Source organism: Colossoma macropomum, unplaced genomic scaffold (genome assembly GCF_904425465.1).
Source record: "Colossoma macropomum unplaced genomic scaffold, Colossoma_macropomum, whole genome shotgun sequence".
Classification (NCBI taxonomy): Eukaryota; Metazoa; Chordata; class Actinopteri; order Characiformes; family Serrasalmidae; genus Colossoma; species Colossoma macropomum.
Genome location: NW_023494800.1, coordinates 2,122,808 through 2,146,003, shown reverse-complemented (window position 1 = coordinate 2,146,003; position 23,196 = coordinate 2,122,808). Strand labels below are relative to the sequence as shown.

Genomic DNA, 23,196 nt, shown 5'->3' with positions numbered 1-23,196 from the left:
TCATATAATTACAGAAAATCTAACATCATCTCTGTTGTGAGTTTGCTTGCTTCCATGGCTGCAGCACTCTGTAGTTGCCTGGGTGTCAAAATGGACCTGGGAAATGGGCAGTGGGTGAAACTTTCCAGACTGCAACAAAAATTACAAAGGAGAACATACTGGTTTTAGCACTGCTGTCTGAGAAGCCAGCATTTCAACTTAGCATGTTTCTTTAATCTGTGACAGATCATGGTCATTTTATTATTTAGTACAGTAAATATTACATAGTCCTCCTTTAAATGAGAGGTTATTGAGAGGTTATCCTGACTAGGTTGGTTCAAGTTAACTAAAAAAGAACTCGCAAAAGAGCCCTGCCAGCTCAAATGACTATTTCAAAAGACTGGGCTGTTTGAATTAATTTTGGACACACCCCCTTGTGATGGAGCACATAAAGAAGGCAAAATTCAATAGTTTCCATTTCCTTTTCTCTGCAACCTGTCAGCAGAGGTCTCACACTCACAAGCTTCAGCATCTTCAGGTAAGTTTAATTCACTACTGCCCACTTTTCTTAATTGATCTGTTCTTTGAACATAGCAAGTGAATTTATTACAAGTGATGCACCCTTACAGAATAAACACATTTTTTGCACATTTCACATACGTGTGGGAAAAAAAGGGTTATTAAATGAGAAAATTTTGTCCAATTATGGAAATACTTGCCATTTCATGTCACGTGGTCACGCATTATGTTTTGCACTCTTCACATGTGAAATACATTTGACTCTTCTGTAATGGGACATAAATCATTGTGTCCAAACCAAAAACACTGAAAACAAAATGGCATCTCTACAGGAGAGGGCAAAACCTTTCTTCACTTAAATGTAAGGAAGGTGTTTTAATTTGGGGACACTGAAAGTTTAAGCAGAGTAACATGACCGATGAGGTCATGCTATTTGACTTGCCATTTTTCATTTTTCACTTCGAATGCAAATTAGCTGAGCAGCGACCAATTAGATTGTTGATATGTGGCATGGTAACTAATTGTGTCACACCTAAAATCGCACACTGAGATTTAACACTGAAACCCACATTGAGCAGGAGAATAATGGTTGATAAAAGCTTCATTATTATGATGGATGCCTTTTTAATGTAAGAAATAAAAAACATTATTAGGCTGCTTTGGGACTCAGAACTGGCATCTATCTCCACATAGACTTTCCCTTTTTGAAGCTTAGCCTGCACATCCAGCTGTTTTCTACTCACTGTAATGAAAATACAGCGTTCACTTAAACAGTGATTTTTAAAATTAAGAAAATAAAAAAATAAATAAAATATAAAAATCCAAACTGGTGCTACCGACTTCAAATGACATAGAAAAAATGGAAAAAAAAGAAAGACACATTTTTCTTTGGAGAGGCTTGATATATTTTCCAGTTTGACATGATTTTCCAAGATTTGATTCTACTTTTGAAGTTTTCTCTGCATAATGTTCTGGGTTCTACAGAGCTCGAATTCAGTCCTACACAGGCTGGTTTGTTTCAGGTTAATAAAAGTTCTCCACTAGAACTTTTTCAGCTCCTGCATTGTTGCCCTCTAACAGAATAAACCCCCCAAACATCAACCTCTACAATTCATAAACTGTTCCAGTCCACTGAGTGTGGGTGTGTCTATGAGCCACGCCCCTTGTCCACCCCCTTTACTCATATAGACTGTCTAGTCTTGATGATTGACAGTGGTTTCAGTGAAAAAGTGAGGGGTGAGTCAATACATTTACATTCACTGTTTATATGTCATTAATACAGTAATAATTCTTTAATTATTAGTAAAGTCCTGAAGTCATTACACTTTAATCACTCATTAAATGTTTTCAGTCATCATGGGTCAAAAGTTAGAAGAGGAACTAAAGTTTTATTTTTAACTTGCTATGTCTAATTTTGGAAGTGAAAAGATGAATTTTACAATAATTTAAGCACAAAATTACTTGAGTATCTGGTTTCTTTTTATCACTAGTTGCTGTCAGACACTGTTGCATAACAGTAATTTACAAACCCCAGTTCTGGAAAAGTTGGGATATTTTGTAAAATGCAAAATGAGTTGTTATTATCTGGAACTTTATTTACCGGCAAAAGGACACTCTTTAAAAAGATGGTTCTTCAACGGTTCTTTAGGAAAGACAATGTTTCTATAAAGAACACTTTGTATGAATAAAGGGCTCTTAGCTTCATGAAAGTGTTATTCAGATTGATGAAGAATGTGCTACATATGGCTATATATAGCACCAAAGAGCATTGTGCTATTGTTAAGATATAAGCTTGCAACAATAGAAGAACCCTTTTGGGTACTATAAAGAACCATACACAACATATTACTGTGTAATTATTTGATGGTAAGTACCAAGACAGTTTAACTAAGTTATAGGTTCTAGATATTACTCTGATAAAAGACTCATACTGAAACATCTCAATTATTAGGGGCAATAAGGTGGTAATTACAAACATACACTAAATTTCACTATAATTTCATAGTTAAGCAGAAAAGTAAATCAGAAACACCTCAGCATAGCGAGTGAGGTATATGGAGTATTATGACAGACCAAAGAAAAAACAAGCAGTAAGAAACCAGTAGAACCACAGTAAGAACCACTGCTTTCTGTTACAGCCCAGAGTCAGTTTAGTTTACAGATAATAAACAGATAAATACTGGATAAGACCGTACTTTATTAATCTACAATATTTTTCACCATTTAACTACCAGCTATTTTACCCAAATATTATATGACAAACATATTAGAAAAAGGTGAAGTAAATATCACAGGCTGAATACAGCTGGATTTTTTTCTCAGAACCTTGCAGTTGTTATGCACCAAGGGGTTCACCCTGAGCAAGAATCAAACTCACAACCCTTGTGTTAGTAGTTGGGAGCGGTAGGGGATGAACGGCCTGGCAAACAATAGAGGATGGCCTCGAGCACAGGGCAACTGAGGAGCGGGGGGTAATGCAACTCAGGAAAATAAAACAAAAGAGACTAAGAGCTGGAAAAAAACAAATATGACAAGCCCCCCCCCCATGTCTAGATCAGAAGCATCAACCTCTACTATAAACGGTATGGTTGGGTTGGGGAGTCGCAGTATCAAAACAGAGGTCAAAAGGAAAGTCTTCTGGGATTCCATGGTCCACAGAAAACACTCTGTGCCCTTCTTGGTTAGGGTGGTTAGTGGGGTGGCTACCATGCTAAAATTTCATATGAACCTATGGAAAAAGCTGGCAAAGCCCAAAAAGCTTTGAAATAGACAAACTGACCTGGGTTAAGGCCACTTAGTGATGGCCTGAATTTTCAGTGGGTGTGGATGGAAGATGGACTTCTCCAGCATCCCATAGAGGTCATTCTCAAGTAAAAGCTGGAGTATCCAGCGAATGTGAACTACATGCTCATCTACAGAATGACTGTAGATGAGGATGTCATCAAGATAGCTGAACACGTAGTGATCAAGGGCTTCATGGAGGACCTTGTTTATAAAATGTTGGAAGACAGCTGGAGCATTCATCAACCCGAATGGCATTACAAGGTACTCATAATGGCCACGGGGCGTGATGAACACTGTCTTCCACTCGTCTCCCTCGTGAACTCAAATTAGATTATAAGCACTGCGCAGGTCCAACTTAGTGAAGATGGATGTCTGCTGCAGTGCCTCATAGGCCGAGGTTATCAGAGGCAGAAAGGAAGTCTCCTGTAATCTATGCAGAGTCGAAGGCTATCGTCCTTCCTCCCTACCAAGAGAAACCCTTCTCCTGTTGGAGAGGAGGAGGGGCAAATAAAGCCCAGAGCTAGTGCCTCCTTGATATACTCTTCCATGGCTGCTTTCTCAGGCCCCAAAATGGAAAATAGCTTTCCCCAAGAAAGAGTCATGCCAGACAGGAGATTGATTGCACAGTCATATGATCTGTGTGGAGGCAATATCTGGGCACTGCCTTTACTAAACACCTCTGCTAAGTCATAGTACTCAGCAGGGACTTTGGTCGGGTCAGGGCTGGTAGAGGAAACAGACAGGGTTGGGACTGGTGCAGGAACCTCAATGTAAGAGCCCTTAGGGCTTTTACATTCTCAGTGGCCAGAGTACAGAACTCAATAGTGTAATTCACCACTGAGCGCTTGCTCTCCCTAAGATGAAAGAGACAGGACCCAAGCACTCCTCCACAGACTGGATGAAAGTGTGACGCATAGCTACCATTAACAGTTCTGAGAAGGAACATGTGGTATGGTCATTCTCCCAACCCAGGGTCGCCCAGGGCCTGATCGGTAAGCAGTAAGATGAAGACCACTACTTCATTTATTGAGGAATCTCAAGGGCTGTTGTTCAAATGCTAATTTGCATTGTAGGAGGAATCCCCTCCAATGCCCAGGTTCACCATTATAATGCTTAGGAGTGAGTAGGATAGGTTCAGCTCTATAGCTAGGTGGTTGGGCTGATGAAACCTCAGGAGGGGGAGCTATGGCCGGTGTTTCCTATGACTGGGCTTGAACAAGCCCCAGCTAAGCCCTGCAGCTGGTTCAATACTTGCTGCAGGACTTGTTCATGGCTACCAATAGCCACATCCTGATTGGCTAGAGTGCTTCGTAACTGCTTCTGCTGAGATTGCTCTGCTGAGTCCATTTTGCTTTTACACACCAGGGGGTTCGCCCTGAGCGAGAAATGAACACACAACCCTTGTGTTAGTAGTCAGGAGTGCTAAGGGACAAACCACCTGGTGAGCAGTAGAGGTTGGCCTCAAGCGCAGAACAACTGAGGAGCCGGGGGAAATGCAATTCAGAAAAATAACAATGAAAGAGACTAAGAGCTGGGGAAAAACAAATTAGACAAGGAGTGAAGTAAAGGAGGCAAAAGCAAAAAATAAGGAAAGTGACTGGGGATCAAACCCTTAATCACCATGTTGCCAGACCAGCGTACTATGCACATGCTACCAAAGGGGATAATGGGTGTGCAAACTTAAAGGCTTACAAGGATGAACGAAACTAAGAACCCTCAAGACTGAACTCAAAAATTCCCTTCTTTAATTTCTGTCGACTCTCCCTAAACACAGAGATCGAGGAATACTCATCCATCCATCCATCATCTAAACCGCTTATCCTTCTGGGTCGCAGTGGGGTGCTGGAGCCTATCCCAGCTGTCATTGGGCGGAAGGCAGGATACACCCTGGACAGGTCGCCAGTCCATCGCAGGGCAGACAGACAGACATACACATTCACACACACACACCTAGGGGCAATTTAGCATGTCCAATCAGCCTGACTGCATGTTTTTGGACTGTGGGAGGAAACCGGAGTATCCGGAGGAAACCCACGCAGACACGGGGAGAACAGGCAAACTCCACACAGAAATGACCCTGGTCACCTGGCTGGGAATCGAACCCAGGCCATTCTTGCTGTGAGGCAACAGCGCTACCCACTGCGCCACCGTGCCGCCCCTGGAATACTCATGAGATTCTTTATAATTATGCTGGAGAACGACTAGAGAAATGTAAAGACTCAAAACTGACAGGTACCAGGATTAGCACCTGAGTCAGAGCAACGTGCTCGTAGCAGAGTCAACTCAAGACTGAGAGCCGAGTGATGTGTGAGCACCCCTTAAGTAGGGTGCCCACAGCTGCTATGGTTCAGCCCTAAATATTAATTCCCAGCTCTCCTGCCCCTCCTAGTGGCCGGAGGAGGCCTAGCAGGTTGCCTGGATGTTACAGCAGTTCAAGCAGCCTTACTAGCTAATTTTACTGCTACAGGTGAGGTCCTGAACAAAATATTCCAAGGCCTGTCTTACTAGCTATTAAAGTGTTAGCATTTTTCATGAATCCAAACGGGGAGAAAATCAATAATAATAAAAAAAAAATGCCTTTACTAACCTTTTATTTTTGCACAGTAATAAGCCACAGAAAGAGCCACCATCGGAATTCTTGTATTTTTAGCCCACAGATGTGCTAGGCTAGGGGTCGGCAACCCAAATGTTAAGAAGAGCCATTTTGTCCTTTCAACAAAAATCAAACCACCTTGGGAGCCATTTTACCATCCTAGCTGTAAATATGTCTCAGTAGTGTTAATGTACTAGTATAGACTAACAAATTTAATATAAATGAAAAAGCAGACTTTGCTTTTAGACTTTGCTTTAAGCTTCAGCTCAGCTATAGCTGGTTTTCTTGCATCTCCAGCAGGAAAAAGAAAAAGTGGAATAGTTTTTTGTAAAATGTCTCTCAGCGTTTGGTTTTGATGAGACTGAAGTTGCTTCTCATTCACCAGCTTCTTGTTTAAATTTTTCCCTGTTCCACCTTAAATGGTGCCTCAGGCACCACAATGTAACCATTGCACCATTTAAGGTGGAATGGGAAAAATTCTGGCAAATAAGAAGCTTTGCAACTTTTTAGTGTTTGACAGTTTTTTTTTATTGCAGATTAAACGTATCTGAAAACCAGCTGAGTGCTTAGAAATGCAAATAAGTCCATTTAGCTCCAAATTATAGATGTTCATCTTAAATCTCTCTCTTTGCCGTTTCGTTAGCTACTAGCTAGGCGAGACTGTTGTCTGTGTTACTATGGTGACCAGCAGTCTGTGCTGATCTTCAGGGTTAAACGGTGAATTAGCAGTTCTACATTAACTCCAGAGTTTAAGACCATTTATTGTTAAACTGTGTTGAACGATCAGCAGAGCTTTATTTTACTGTAAAGGAGGATTATTTTATTTTTACCTACAAATCTAATTCAGCTGTGGAGCCACAACAGGGCAGTAAAAGAGAGGCATGTTGCTGCCCCTTGAGTTCATCTAACAATTTCTGAAAAGATACTTAAACTGACAAGTTTTGATATAAAAATTCTGTTATCTCAAATGATGGCATAGCTATATTATATATGTATATATATAAATAACAAACTACGCATAGTTAGCCTAGTTTTAAAGGTTTGTTTACATGTTGACATTTTTATATCACTAAACATTTTAGGAAAGAAGGGAAAATATCCCAGTTCAAATACTACATGATCAGATTTGCTCCAAAACACTGAGCAACAATGTTAGTAAAAGGCAGTCATCTTGTTTGACGCTGGCATGCTGTAAACTCAGAATGTAAAAATTTGTTCACCACAAATGTTGATGTGATACAGTTTGGAGTGTGGAATGCTGGGATATGTAGTGTTAGTAATATTTAATTATGTGTAAACATAAATAGAGGTGTTGGATTATCAGTTACAGAAATTTCACACGTGTAATTTATTTTAATGTTATCTCACACTAAATATTTCACTGTAGAGTTAATCATGGTGGAATACACAGTTGAAGTACACAGTACAACTGTCTTCACCCTAGAGGAGATCTCCATCAGGCTCATTGGGACGAACGGTGAGAGTGAACCTCAGATTCTCCACACTTTCTCACTTTCATCGGTAAGTTTTAAAGTCTTATGTCTAAAGAAAAACATGCATCTGCATTTTTGTTTTATTTTTACTTTTCTGCATCATTTAAACGTGTCATTTGAAATTGTGTGAAAATTTCATGATGAATAAACCAATAAAAATGCTCCAAAATAGCCTGGCATTGAGAGTAAAAAAGTGAGACTCACTGCCTCTTACTGAGCCACTGACTGCCCGACTGACTGTCTAATACCGAAGACTTGCCTGAGACAAACAGCAGGTGGTGCTTCACACCGTTAAATGTAACCCTTATACTTTCCCCAACACATTAACACATTAATTGAATCACATTATGGATATCATATAAAAAAAATGACCCCATAACTGCTATAATAACACAGCTGCTAGGACATGTACATCATTTAAAATCATTTATCAAGGCAGTAAAACACAGTATATAATTAACATAAATGCAAATAAACATAAATACAGTAAAAAGTAATGAGTAAGAACATAGTTCCATATTTCTCTTGGACACCTCCAGCCATCACATGGATTTATTAAATTCCATCACTAACACCTGTTTTAACATATTAAAAAGTATTGATTAGATAAACCAGGTATCGGATAATAACTACAAATAATACAGAGCTTCCTTGAGGAAAGAGTGCATGGGTAAATCATCACACTGACACACACGGTCAGAGACATAAATGGTCAGAGGGAGAAACTCTCTCCCACAGAAACCACTTTTCTCAGCTGCTTGAAACACCTTGTTGGAATATCAGCGCTTTTCCTTTGTTACAAGATAATAAAATCTCATAACACAGTCCTTACTGCCCACCTACCAGTAAGCTTGGCATGCCCTCACACAAGAAGTAAAAACTTCCTACTCTGGAAGGTCCAGCTCCAGCCTAGCTTGCAAAAGTGGATCGGTTTTACCAGCTTGTTCTACCCGACTTTCAGGATCGGATTCTGGCTCAAACTGACACGGCAGAACTGACACCGTTGCAAGAACAGTCACAGCGGTATGAGGGGGCGGAACCTGTAGCAGGACGCTGCTCTGCGGTTAAACAATCAGAACAGAATGGGCGAGCTAACCAATCAGAGCACACTGAGCTCATTGGGATGTGGGGCTTAAAGACACAGGAGCTCTAAAAGAGCATTTCAGACAGAGGGTGAATAGAGATGTACAGTATGAAAAAAAGAATGTGTTTCAAACAATGAAGCATGCAAATCTATTCTAGACCCCAAAAATATAACTACAGACATTGAAATGAACACAACAGGTCCTCTTTAATGGTATTTGTATCACTGAAACTATAGCATGTTGTGCCAACAGGTATATACATCCAATGTTTCCTGTACAAAAAGTGTTGGTACCCTCCTGCTAGTTGAATTGAAAGCCAAGCCGAGCGGATTCAAGTATGTCTTCCAGGAGTGGTTCTGTGCCAAACTCGTGGTGACCACACCTGAAGGTGAGAAAGTCCACTTCCCATGTTACCAGTGGCTGAACAGCAAAAAGCCAGTTGTGAGCCTCAGGAATGACAAAGGTTGGTACAATTTCTAATCCATGACTGATGTATCACAATTTCCATAAAACAGAAGTTTTATAAATTAGAGCAAATCATTTTAAGTAATCCAGATTAAAGCACATACAGTGTGCAAATCAAATCACATTTTGTTGATTAATTTTTAAATTACATTTTCTGTGTAGCAACACTTAGAAACGAGGAAACAAACGCCGCACTTTTACGCCAAAGGTACCAGGAGCTTGCAGTGATGCAGCGAGACTTCAAGTAAGTAAATATAATGGTGGTTTAAGGCAGGGCTGCTAGACTGTGCTCCTTCCAGGTAGAGGTCTACGCAGGACTGTTTGTTCATCCCGCTTCCGCCTGCTCCTGCAGAAAATCGGAATCATTTGTCCTGCTCTCACCTGCTACCGAAATGTTTTGGCCTGCACATGCCCATTTGCAAGATTTCTCTTCACCCATGTTTCATCCTGCTCCCGTGCACAACAGTGAAAATTAGTCCCACGCTGCAAGATATTGAGTTGGGTCACACTGGTCCAGTCCTGTGGGAGTGCAGACCGATTAGCATCTTCTTTCAAGACTCTGAATTTAACTCAGGCTTGCCTAATTGCAGTCTCCTCTAAGAGTATTGGAACAGCAAAACTAGTTCTTTTGTATTTGCTACACACTGAAGACGTTTGGTTTTGGGATCCAATATGAACATGAGATGATAGATCAGAATTTCAGATGTTAATTCCTGAAATTTAATCTAGATGTGGTAAACAATTCAAAACATAGCACTGTTGATGTCAGACCACCCAATTTTTAGGTGAACAAAAGTGTAGGAACAGATAGTTAAAGTAAATTCTGCTTAAACTTTGGTTGCATATTCCTTGCTTATAATAACTGCATCGAGCTGATGACCTACTGACATCACCAAACTGTTGTATTCTTCTTTTGTGATGGTTTTCCAGCTTTTAACTACAGATTCTTTCAGTTGCTATTTGTTTTGGAGGGTTTCAGTCTCCTCTTCAGGGGATGAAATACTGCTCAGTTGGGTTAAGTCTTTTGTTGTGTTGGCTTGCTGCATGATGATGTTCCTCTCAATTCTCAAAGTGGATAGATTTCTCTGTAAATTGGCAGACAGAATCTTTCTTCATTCAGCTGCTACCATCAAGAGTTACATTATCTATAAACATTAATGGCCCCATTCCAAAAGTAGCCATGCACGCCCAAGCCATGACACTACCTCCACCATGCTTGACTAATGAGCTTGTATGTTTGGGATCATCAGTAAATCCTGTCTTTCTCCACGCTTTGGGACTTTGTGGCTCATCAAATTCCAATCTGGTCTGCTGACTCTTACTGCTGATGAATGTTATGGCCTATATTTCTGCTTTTGAAGTCTTCTTCCAACAGTGGATTGTGATACCTTAATCTCTGCCCTGTGGAGGCCGTTGGTGGTGTCAGTGACTGTTGTTTTTAGGTTTTTCTTTACAGCTCTCACAGTGCTGTTGTTTTCCCTGGCTGACTTTTTCGTTCTGTGTAATATTCTGCTGTTGGGTGTTTGGGGCCTGAAAAATGAGATCTAAAGTCACTGCTTGGCTGGGTAATTTACGTGAACTCAAATCCATGTCAAATAACATCTTGTATTCCTGTGTTTGGGGCCTGAAGAATGACATTTCCTTCTAATGTGTACAAGTCATATTGAGAAATTACAACTTGACCATATCTGTTCTGCAGATGGAAGAAATATCACCATAAGTTACCTTATATTATTGATGCTGAAACACCATCTGATCTGCCTCATGAGGCCAGGTTCTCTTTCACCAAAAACATAGAGATGAAATTCAACGCACTGGCAGTGTAAGTTCCACATCATTAGTGATCAATAATCTGAGGCTATTAATGAATCATGTACAATGTTTTGATATTCTGTTTCTCAGACTGGCGGAGTTGAAGGTTCAAAGCTTTATGGTCGGCTCGGAGTCATGGGAGTCACTAGAACAACTTCATTCATTCCTCTGGTACCCGACACCTAAAGGTATTTCTCTCAAAAGTTAGAAATGCTGAACTAATGGCTGTAAGAGGTCCAGCATGTTCTCATATATGTGTTCTCATAGAATATGTCAGGCAGCACTGGAAGTCTGATAAATTCTTTGGCTATCAGTTCCTGAATGGACTGAACCCTCTGTTGATTGAGCGTTGCTCCAAGCTGCCCCACAACTTCCCAGTCACGGATGACATGGTCAAGTCGTCTTTGGGACGACGCCATTTAGACAGTGAAATGAAGGTAGAGTGCTGATCCAAATTAATACACTTGACCAGCGTTCTCTCTTAGGCATGCTGTGATTCTCATCTCTGTTCTATCAGGAAGGGAACATCTTCCTCTGTGACTATAAAAGACTGAGCGGGTTTGAAGGAAATATGATCAACGATAGAAGGCAGAGTCTGACCGCTCCTCTCTGCTTACTCTATAGCACGCCTAAGGGGAACCTAATTCCCTTAGCGATTCAGGTAAGTCTGGTGTAGTTTTCTTAAAGAATGATTCAGAAAGATTTCACCTTGAAGCCCCTTTATAACTTAAAAACTCAACAGAGAAACCAAACAGAGCTCCGACCACATGATTCTAGTACAGACGGGTTGAGCCCTCTTGGTTGGCATGAATAATAATTGGTTGGCTTGAGATCTATGAGATTCATTGCTCTTGAGCACCTCCTCTGGTGCAGTATCACCACCTGTTTTTCTACATAGTAACTCCGACCCGTCAGCCATCACCACAGTGATGGAAATATCACCAATAAAATACTGATTATCTAGACTCCAGGCAGGCCAGTTTAGCACCCAGACTCTTTTACTAGTGAGCCGTGCTGTTGTAATACATGCAGAATGTGGTTTGATATTCTCTTGTTGAAATAATCAAGGCCTTCCCTGAAAAAGACGTCGTCTGGATGGCAGCATATGTTGCCAAAACCTGTAAACATTGTTCCACATTAATGGTGCCTTCTCAGATGTGCCCATCACCCATGCCATGTGCACTAATGCCCCCCAATACCATCATGAATACTGGCTTTTGAACTGTGCACTGATAACAAACTGAGTGGTCTTTAGCCCAGGGGACACAGTGTCAATGATTTCTAAAAAGAATTTCAACACAGGACCACAGGACAATTTTCAACTTCGCCCCAGTCTATCTTAAATCATCTTGGGCCCAGAGAAGGCGGCAGTGTTTCTGGATCCTGTTTATATATTGTTCAGGCCTGAGGGCCTGAAGATCATGGCCTGCCAATACTGGTTTTCAGCCTTGTCCCTTATATACAGAGATTTCTTCGGATTCTTTGGAGGCTTTTAATGATATTATGATGAATAATGGTAAAGTCCCCACGTTTGCTATTTTTATGTTCAGAAACAATATTTTTGAACTGTTGCAGTTTTTGTCCTTGCAGTCTTTCACAGAGTGGTGAACCCCTCCTGATCTTTACCTCTGAAAGACTCAACCTCTCTAGGATGCTTTTTTTATACCCAATCATGTTACAGAGGTCTTGACAATTAACCACAGTTTTTTTTTTTTAGCACTACACAACTTTGTTTTTGAAATGTGTTGCTGGCATGAGATTCAAAATGGGCATATATTTTACAAAAAATAATAAAGTAAAAATTATTATGATTTGCACATCATTGCATTCTGTTTTTATTTACATTTTGCACAGCATCCCAACTTTTTTGGAAACGGGGCTGTAGATTAAATCAGTGTCTGGGATATCAACCCTTTACAGTTCAGCTGTTAAACATGTTCCCTGCAGTTGTACCAGGAGCCCAGCGAGGAGAATCCCATCTTTCTTCCCACTGACTCCAAATGGGATTGGCTCCTGGCGAAGACTTTTGTGAGGAGCGCGGAATTCCATGAACACGAGCTGAACTTCCATCTGCTGCGAACACACCTGCTGGCTGAGGTTTTCTCTCTTGCAACACTGCGCAACCTGCCTTCAGCCCATCCACTGTTCAAGGTGAGCGCGTCACTAATGTTTGTGCCAGGTTTCTGTAAAAGTCTGTAAGAATGGAAGTTGTCCTCCTAATGCAGTAAGATTTGCAGCTTTGCAGTGCATATAGCTACTTCAAATTTACACTTATAATGTCTGACATTGTACTTATTAATGAGAACTAAAAAGTATGTAGAGCATTTGATTGACATGACAGTTACAGTATAATTTCAAAAGTATATGAACATCCCTCTTAATTATTGAGTTCAGGTCTTTCAGCGGTAATGCTTTCTTTTACAGTCCCCTAAGTTCGCCAAAGTGTTAGGTAATTATTTTAGGTGACAAGATGGTAAGTAGCAGAGTAGTCTAAATGAATTATACTGAAATGTCTCACAGGTTCTAGGTATAACCCAGCTAAGGGTAAGGTATAAATTCCAAAGTACTGGGTAATTATTTTAAGTAATAAGATGGTAAGTACCAGGATAGTCTAAATAAATTATGTGAAAAGAACTAAAGAGCAAGGTGTACATTCTTGTACAATATTGTACACTGTAATGTACAGGAACTATTGTGTCAAAATACAGAGTTGTCAAAAGGTTTTAATAAACAGGTATTACTAATGTGACGAATCCTGTTTTCTTTTACAGTCTGTTTACAGTTGCATAACAAGTGGCAGCTTTTCTGACCTTTGTGATAAGAACCCAGTAAAACTATAGAAAGAGTCCCTGCTTTCTTTTACAGTTCAGATTCAGTTTTGTATCTAGGTAAGACAGACACATAGTATTTAAGACTCTACAGATTTGAGTGACCTGAGCTCCTACTCAGATCCTGTTTATTCTTTTGAAGTTCCAGGTAAATACATTATAACACACAGATACATTCCCTCTAATATTGATAATCTAGTACCCATGTGTCAAACACAAGGCCCACATGCCTGATCTAGAACCTGTGAGACGTTTCATAGTAATTCATTTAGACTATCCTGGTGCTTAATATTTTCTCACCTAAAATAATTACCTAGTTCTTTGGAGTTTATACTTCACACTTACCTGGGTAATACCTAGAACCTGTGAGACATTTCAGTATAATTAATTTAGACTATCCTGCTACTTACCATCTTGTCACCTAAAATAATTACCAAGTACTTTGGAGTTTGTACCCCACACTTACTTGGTTAATACCTAGAACTTAGGGGACTGTAAAAGAAAGTGTTACCCTTTCAGCCACACCCATTGCTAACAGGCATATAAAATCAAGCACATTTCCAAGCAGCCTCCATAGACAAACACTGGCAGTAGAATGGGTCACACTGAAGAGCTCAGTGACTTTGGCACAAGTCAGTTTGTGACATTTCTAAACTTCTAGATCTGCCCCATCAACTGGTGCTATTATTGTGAAATGGAAGCATCTGGGAGCAACAACAGCTCAGCCACAAAGCAGCAGTCATTTAGTGGGGCCACCAAGTGCTAAAGCGTGTAGCATGTAAAAATTGCATATCCTCTGTTGCACCACTCACTAGAGAGTTCCAAACTGCATCTTAAAGTAACATCAGCACAAGCACTGTGTGTTGATATGAGTTTCCATGGCTGAGCAGCTGCACATAAACCTAAGATCACTATGCGCAATGCCAAGTGTCGGCTGGAGGGGTGTAAAGCGCCGCCACTGGACTCTGGAGCAGTGGAAATGTGTTCTCTGGAGTGATGAATCAGCTTCACTATCTGTCAGTCTGATGATGAATCTGGGTTTGGCGGATGTCAGGAGAACGTTACCTACCAGAATGCAGAGCCAACAGTAAAGTTTGGTGGAGGAGGGATGATGGGCTGGATAATGTTTTTTCAGGGTTTGGGTCTCTCAGTTCCAGTGAAGGGTGATGTTGATGCTACAGCACAAAGACATTTTACACAATTATATACTTCCAGCTTTGTGGAACAGTTTGGGGAAGAGCCTTTCCTGGTCCAGCGTGACTGAGCCCCTGAGCACAAAGCAGCTCCATAAAGGCATGGAGTGACCAGTTTGGTGTGGAGGAACTCCAGTGGCACATCACAGAGCCCTGACCTCAACCCCACTGAACATCTTTGGGATGAACTAGAATGGAGATTGTGAGCCAGACCCTCTCGCCCAACATCAGTGTCTGACCCCACAAATGCTCTTTAGACTGAATGGACAAAAACTCCCCACAGACACTCTCCAAAATCTTGTGGGTAGCTTCCCAGAAGAGTGGAGGCTGTTATAGCTGCAAAGAGGGGGAAATCAATATGGATGCCCATGATTTTGAAATGGGACAAGCTCACATAGGTGTGATGGTGAAATGTCCACATACATTTGGCCATATGATGTATTTTCCTATAACAAAGTCTGCTCTTGTCATTTTGTCATAGGTAGGGGAAGGATGAATAATGTGGTTGTGATCATTTCCGAGTGTTGAGAAGTGTTCATGACTGATAACTGACAGTAACTGACCTTTGTTATCTCTTTATGCAGTTGAGAGAACATCAGAACATGAGGTTCAGAACATGAACATGAGAACTCACATAACTTATGGAAATGACAAGCTAACACTGATTAACCCCATCAAACCCATATACAAAGCTAGTCCTCACTGTTGTGATTACAGTGGCATTTGATGGTGTAGTTGATGGTATATCGCTGACACTTCCACAGGTCGAATAATTATATCATTTTTATGCTTTTAGCTCCTGCAATGTGTATGCGGATGCAGTATTTGAAGTAATTCTAGATGTCCGGATACGTTATCGTGAGTGATAATGAACAACCAGGACTCACAGATAACTTATTGATTTGGTATTGATTCCGATCAAACACTTTTTCTTGATATCTTGATTTGGAAGTCATACTGGCATTCACTGTTTGTCTCACATTATACTGAAGGAACGTCAACAACATGGTGGCTGGACAATTTTTCCAGGTTTTGCAAATGCTGTCTATTCATAAGCAAGCAAACATTGTACTCGTGCAAATTGCAGTCTCTCAATATAATAGATGTTACCCCTGGTTGGGAAGAGTTCACATAACAAGCAATCATGTTGAGGGTGAAGGAGCTTAATAAAGTTCTCAGAGAGAACATTAAGATTAAGTGACCTTTATTGGTCACACAATCTAACCTATCCGTGCAGTGAAACACCACATACACACTAGTGAACACACACACACTAGGGGGCAGTGAGCACACTTGCCTGGAGTGGTGGGCAGCCCTATCCGCAGCGCCCGGGGAGCAGTTGGGGGTTGGGTGTCTTGCTCAAGGGCCCTTCAGTCATTTACTCTCGGCTCAGGGGATCGAACCGGTGACCTTGTGGTTGCAAGGCTGGTTCCCTAACTTCCAGCCCATGGAAAACTAATGGAAAAAGCTACAGATCATAAACAAAGACCCTAAACATCTCTTTCACTACAATCTGTTCAATAAATGGTTAAATAATTATTTTGTGGAACCACAACTAATCTGTGCACCTCTTTGGGGGTCGAATAATGATAAGGAAGACAAGAGCGAAGCCAACAGTGACTCAAAAAGAGTTGCAGGACCTGAAAGCAGCAGGAACAACTGTTACACAGAGAACAATAAGCAATCCTCTCTGTTCCTACACCTCACACTAAACTTCTCTACTAAAAAAGAAGGGTAGAGATGCCGTCTAAAAATTGGAAACAAGTATTTAGACAGTTTAGAAATTTGGAACAAAGTGTTGAGCATCTAATCCCAAGAACACTCACAGTGAAGTACGAAGGCGGGAGCATCATGATACGGGGACATCATCAAACATAGACAAAATTACTCTAGACTGTTTTTTAAAAAAGTTGAAAGTTCTCACTTTTTTACCAAATATAGAAAAAACTAGGTTTAACTACAGTGCACCACTAACCTGGAACAAACTGCTTAGTAGTCTTAAAACCAACATTGTTTGTTTTAGTTATTTTTAACTTTTAATTTCTAATTACTTTTCTTTGGTACGTATTTGTATTTTAATTGAGTTATTTTTCCATATTATCCATCTATAGTTTATTATTTTATTCTTATTTGTTTTGATTTATCTTCATTTTCTGTGCCTAGTAATCGAAGCTTAAAGGAAAATGGAAAAATAAATAAATAAACTGTTTTATCTGCACTTCTTTGGGTTTGAATACAGAAATTGATCAGATTGCAATGATTTCCTGCACTGTTCTGCTAAAGTCCACTTTTATTTTTACTTTAGTTTGATTTGTCCTTCACTTCTCCAAGAGTTCATCAAACAAACAAGTTGAGAGTATGTCTAAATGGTATTGAAATTGAGAGTCGGCTATGTAACACTTGCTTTGATTGGAATTATAGATGATGCTTTTCTGTATGTTTTAATATGCACGAATAATTCAGTACATTAATGCTGATGCTGCTTCTCACTTTCAGCTCCTGATGCCCCACACTCGCTACACTTTCCACATTAACATCATGGCCAGACATTTGTTGATCTCAGAAGATGGGATTTTCAAGAGGGTATACAAATCCATTAAAAATATAATCTGAATAATATTGTAGTGCTCGTTAAGACATGCTCATGTTGTTTGTTTCTACCACTCAGCACACTGCCATAGGGCGTGATGACGCGGTCAACACTTTTCTGCCGAGGGCAGTCTCCTCCCTGACCTACAGCTCTCTCTGTCTGCCGGACAATATCAAGGAGAGAGGTCTGGAGAATATCCCCAACTACTACTACAGAGACGATGGCCTGAAGTTCTGGGACATCATCCACAAGTACAGTAAATAAGATGAAATGAGATTAAATAAAAGCACTCCGATTTCTATTCTGCCAAGGTAGCTTTTGTGGTGCAAAGTCCTACAAGATCTACAAAATAATTTGCAGGTGGGATTAATTTCGAGGCACCGCAGTTGTAGCAGGTAAACAGACAGAAGGTTGCGGGGTTAATCAAGTATGCTACTTCTTTTGAACTAAAAAATAAGTGAGTATGCTTTCAGTATACTTTTATGTCCTTATCAGAGATATACTAAACAAAATTATACTGAGGTATACTTGGCTTATACTTACAAGTATACAGAAAATACACTTGAGCTTTTGATTGAGATGTACTTAAGAAAAGTATTAGTGAGTATAAAGTAACAGTGTATAAGGTGGCACAGTGGGTAGCACTGTCCCCTAACAGGACGAAGATCCCAGGTTCGATTCCCTGGCCGGGTCACCAGGGTTCTTTCTTTGTGGAGTTTGCATGTTCTTTCCATGTCTGTGTGGGTTTCCTCCAACAGTCCAAAGACATGTAGTCAGGCCAATGGATATATATAATTTTACTTGTGGAATTCTTCAAAGTATAAACTAAAAAGTGGGCCAATTTAGTCCCAAGAAGTACTGAAATAGTACACTTACAAGTAAATTACTAGTACATTGATATTAATATATTTATTACATAAAGTATACTTGGGAAATATACTTGAACTTTACTTAAGTTTACACAATAAAATATACTTATTTCTGTAAGGGCGGGCTTGAGAGGAGTTCAAAAAGCAACAAATCATAAAACTAGCCAAACTTCACTAAATGTTTCAGTAGTGACTTTTGGTACAGAGAATTTAAGCTTATTTTGAGCAGAACTCAAAAACTCTAGCCAGCACATGACCAGCAAACACAGCTTTGAATAGCTGTCACACACTAAATTCTAAAATACTAAATTCTAACACTAAAAAGTTTACTTAAATGCTTAAAATATGATGATTCTTAATGTTCCACACTGATTTTCAGACTTTGCAACACATTTACTTCAAAACAATGAGATCTAACTGCTCACCATGTGGCCCTGAGGGACAGGGATGCAGCCTCACTTCCTGCTCTAAATGGAGGGGAGGGGCTAAAATAAGGCTCCACTCTGTGTTTCGGTAGTGACATGAAAACACAGGACAGCAATATTTTAAATAAACTTTTTTTAATTTAAAAATGAAACCTATGATAAATCTAAATCAAAGGAAAATTAAAGCAATATTTTCACAAGTGTAAATTTAGTGGTTAGGGTTCAGGACAAAAACCTCCCAATAGAAGAACCCTATAAATGATGATTTTGTATATTTAGCTTATTACTGTCTCTATTAATGCACTGAATTTAAATAGATCAGAACACAATCTAAAGTCTGATACATATGCAATATACATTCAATGTCTGGAACATGCAGCCACTGTCGCTCTCACTGGATGTCTGTGATGAAACCCTACATTACTGAATTACTGAAAGTAAGAAATACAAGAGGTGATGTGATCTGCTTTGTTCAGGTGGTTTAGAATTAGGCCTAAAATATGCAAATATCTGTTGTGTGATGTCACTCATGTATGTTTTAGGTTCGTGAGAGGAGTGTTGACTTGTTACTATAAAACTGATGGCGACGTGAAAGAAGACCCTGAGTTACAGAAATGGATCAGTGACATATTTGAGTACGGATTCCTGAAGAAAGACGAGACTGGTATGTTTTATTTTTCAGCAGTGTGACTGCACCTGACAGAAAATGTAAAATACAGATTTTCATGCTTTGTAGTTCTACAATTACAGACTGTAGTCCATCTGTTTCTCTGCATACTTTGTTGGGTCCTGACCACTGAAGAACAGGGTAAAAGGGGGCTAACAAAGTATCAGAGAAACAGATGGACTACAGTCTGTAACTGTAGAACTACAAAGTGCACCTATATAGTAAGTGGAGCTGATAAAATGGACAATGAGCATAGAAACAAGGAGGGGGTCAGAATGTTATGCCTGATCGGTATATGTTCTCAATGTTTGCATGACCTATTAATCAAAACTCATTCAAACAATTGGTAACTAATCGTGCAGTGATTAGTAGATCAGTCAGTAATATATGCACAGGGTATTTAAGAGCAAACAAAGTGAGCTTTAACCTGAAGAAAGAATTCATACTATTAACTTATCCCAAACTTCTCTGTCTGCACTGCTTCAGGAATCCCCCGCTCTTTCAGCAAAGTGGAAGAGGTTGTCAAGTTCGTCACCATGGTGATCTTCACAGTGTCTGCTCAACACGCTGCCGCCAACAACAGCCAGGTTTTCGGTCAAATCCAGATTCTTTCTCAGTCAGTTTTGTCTAAATGTGCTCTGTAAGCTGATCTGGATTCTCTCTTTGCTGGTTCAGTTTGACTTTGGAGGATGGATGCCCAACCTGCCCACCTCCCTCAGACTCCCTCCCCCCAAGAAGAAAGGAGAATCCACAGAGACGACCTTCTTGCAAACTCTTCCTGATGTCACCACCACCATTCACGGACTGGCCGTTCTGTTCCTGCTGAGCAAGAAATCTTTTGACCATGTGAGTATAAATAAATCTTAACATAGGGCAGTTTTAAAGTCCGTTAAAGGTAAATTGAGAGATTTGTTTAGAAACACATTATACATGTTCGAAAATAACTGCTGTAAACATGTATAATGACTGAACTATGGAGTATCGGATTGTGGAGTTAGACCTTAAACTGTTTTTCATCATTTTTGTGTTCAGGATTTTTTTTGGGCAGGGACTGAAATAATGTCTTGATGATGCACTGGAGCCATTTAGCATGACCCCTCCCCTAACAGTATAATGGCAAAGAAAAGGAATACCAAATCAAGTCTTATTTAGCACCAATCCAGCGGCGGCCTCTTCTCACGCTGGGGCTGAATCTCCAACGACTCCCTGCTCCCTACATAGTGAACTATGTAGGAGTTTAAATACAGGATCCTGCAGCCGAACAATGAATAATACAGCTAAGAAATAGTCGTTTGGGACACATTCATACTCGATAAATGATGCATTAGCATCAGTGCTTCTCCCAGCCTAAGTTTATTTTGCTAGGTTATGCTAGTCAGTAATAGATGTTGCTAACGTGCATAAATGAGAGAAAAATATGATCATTCCATCGCAGACTGAGAGGAATGAGGTTGGTTCTCAGGTAGGTCAGTGCCCTCTGGCATCAGATTGGTATCTGGCTCTGTTGGCTCAAACATGTTTGGCTGTACAGTCCAATAAAGCTGTGTATTTGCATCAGCTGAAGTGCTATTAGTGGCTTCGTTTCAATCCAAGAGAGGCTTTGCTGCCCAACCTAGCAAGCTAATGGATATGCTAACGTTAGTACGAAGCTGAAGTTGGCATCCTATTCGCCAGCTTCTTGTTCAAATTGTCCTGCTCCGTCAGCTTTGTATTCGAATTTTCTCATTCCACCTTAAATGGTGCAGTGGTTATATTCTGGCGAATATGAAAGGCGCAGTCAGCATAGTCACATGTTTATTTCTGCTTTACACAGACTTTAAGGAGGTCTTTTCTGACTGACATAACAAAAACTAAAGGCTTCCTATTCTAAAATTATAACTACCAATGATCTGGTAACTCTTCACAGTTTAATCAACAGCTACATTTGGCTTGTCCTGATTTTCACGGCACTTACATGCTGCAGCGCCACATCGCAGCTGTTTTGTCTTGTTGTTTTGTTTTTGTGTGAGAATGAAGTTAAAATCTAATTATAAAATAACTGGAATAACTGGTAAAAATGGTGGTATAATCGAAGTAATACACTGGAGGTGGGGTTATACTTCAACCTTCGGCCAATAACTCACTCAATTTTATTTATGATATATGCCAGCTTTCATACTGATAATGTTGTTCATGTTGTTGTTTTGTATCCTCTGTAAAGAGGAAATAATCTCTGATGGCTCTGTGTTTCTGTGTGTCCTGCAGTATCCGCTGGGGGTCTATACAGAGGATCTGTTCGGTGATGACGAAGCCCGTCGGCACATTTCAGAATTTCAAGAAGACCTCCGCAAACTTACCAGTGAGATTGACGCCAGGAACAGCGATCTCAAAATGCCATACGATTACTTGAAGCCAGCCAATGTGGATAACAGTGTTGCCCTTTAGAGTGAACAGAGGAGGGCAGTAACGAGTTACTCTGGCACAGTTACACTTTAATACAATCAGGATTTTGCATGCCAGCCTAATAAATCAATTGATTTTTGATCTAATAGTTTTTTTGTAAAAAATAAATGTAGATGAAAATTAGTGAATATGGGGAAAGAGAAGGCAAAATAAATATTGTGTAAAAGGTGGTGGGTGCTCTATCCTTTCCTATGATTTTCCAATATAGATGCTGTTCTATCCAATATAAGTATAACAACAAACAAGCAATAAAATCCATGAACGTCGCTGTACAGTCTTGTGGTTTCTTATAACAGCTCCCAGAATGTGAACCCGTGCTACTGATTTCTACCATATATGAAATAAAACAAATGTTATTTGCTGTGAACTTTCAACCATCTAACTGCAGTTGGCCAGACTCAAGGGTGTGAAAAAGTTTGTGCACCCTTTGGAATTGGAATTCTGTCTGAGTTGCTCCTAAAATGTCACCCTCAGGTACGTCATGGTGAGGAAATAATAGATGGTTTATTTGACAAATAACACACCACATTTTACAAAACCAGAGTTTAATTGAAGAACAATGGCTTAAATAATCAACGTAACTGCTGGGAAAAAGTCTATGATCCTCTAGAATAAGGAGCTCCTGAAAAGCAGGTAACTGGGGTCACCTGTTCTGTTCAGTCCAGGTGGGTTTGACCTGTACATTTTTATTGTAGACAAACAAACAAACAAAATGTATCGGTAACACTTTTTATGAATGTCACCTTTGTAAGCATCTATAAACACATGCATTCATAAGGCATTATAAACATGGCTATAAATATTTATAAATATGCATTATATACTATAGCCATGCTTATTGTGCATTATGAATTGTTAACATAATACATTATAAGTACTGATCATAACAAATTATAAGAGCTCATAAGTCGTATTTGTCCGCTCTAAGTAAAGTGAAGCGTACTGTACTAAAGCCTCCTCCAGTGTTCAGAGTGAGGCTTCAAGTTGAAGTATTTACTGAAGGATTTACTGAAACACTAAAACATTCACAGTAAAGCACATTACAGGCTTCAAATGTCAGATTTTAAAGTAGTGCTGCATCAGTGTTTTACCCAATGTGGGACAGGTAATGTACACCACCATTAGCTTGGTATTTGTCTTTACGCTCTCCAAGCTGGGACTGACTTCTTTGGCACTGACATTATAACATGTTATCAACACTACTTATAATGCATTATATTAACAATTCATAATGTATAATAAACATGGATATCAAGTGTAATCCAGTGTAGTTCATTTTTATAAATGTTTATAATCATGTTTATAATGCAGTATGAAGGCATTATAACATGTTACAAATGTGTTTATAGATGCTTACAAACGTGACATTCATAGAAAGTGTTACCGATGTATCTTTTGTCTTTGTTTTTTTCCCAGAATTTAAAAATGTCAGCTGCCCTTTAAAAGGTGTTA

At 39.8% G+C, this 23,196-nt stretch overlaps 1 protein-coding gene across 3 annotated transcripts; it reads left to right on the top strand.

Annotated features, from left to right (window-relative positions):
- The first annotated feature begins 461 nt into the window (after nt 1–461).
- LOC118820209 (polyunsaturated fatty acid lipoxygenase ALOX15B-like) lies at nt 462–22,086 on the top strand. Of its 3 annotated transcripts, none has more exons than XM_036588398.1 (15): nt 462–517; nt 7,263–7,396; nt 8,706–8,916; nt 9,081–9,162; nt 10,618–10,740; nt 10,821–10,918; nt 10,998–11,167; nt 11,248–11,391; nt 12,678–12,881; nt 17,248–17,334; nt 17,420–17,592; nt 19,178–19,299; nt 19,789–19,889; nt 19,978–20,148; nt 21,547–22,086. In XM_036588398.1, the coding sequence occupies exons 2-15, from the start codon at nt 7,271–7,273 to the stop codon at nt 21,724–21,726; spliced, it is 1,992 nt and encodes a 663-aa protein (XP_036444291.1). In that variant the 5' UTR covers nt 462–517; nt 7,263–7,270; the 3' UTR covers nt 21,727–22,086. The 3 variants fall into 3 exon arrangements, with proteins under 3 accessions (XP_036444291.1, XP_036444292.1, XP_036444290.1); XM_036588399.1 differs by lacking the exon at nt 462–517 and adding an exon at nt 1,713–1,734; XM_036588397.1 differs by lacking the exon at nt 462–517 and having other exon boundaries at nt 7,140–7,396.
- The last annotated feature ends 1,110 nt before the right edge of the window (nt 22,087–23,196 follow it).

Bases quoted from the DNA above. Each gene is read 5' to 3' on its own strand.
- LOC118820209 (XM_036588397.1), top strand. From the start codon at position 7,232: ATGTTATCTCACACTAAATATTTCACTGTAGAGTTAATCATGGTGGAA. The intron at 8,917-9,080 runs GTTGGTACAATT...TTTTCTGTGTAG, and splicing joins GAGCCTCAGGAATGACAAAG to CAACACTTAGAAACGAGGAA. The intron at 19,890-19,977 runs GTTTTCGGTCAA...TTGCTGGTTCAG, and splicing joins CTGCCGCCAACAACAGCCAG to TTTGACTTTGGAGGATGGAT.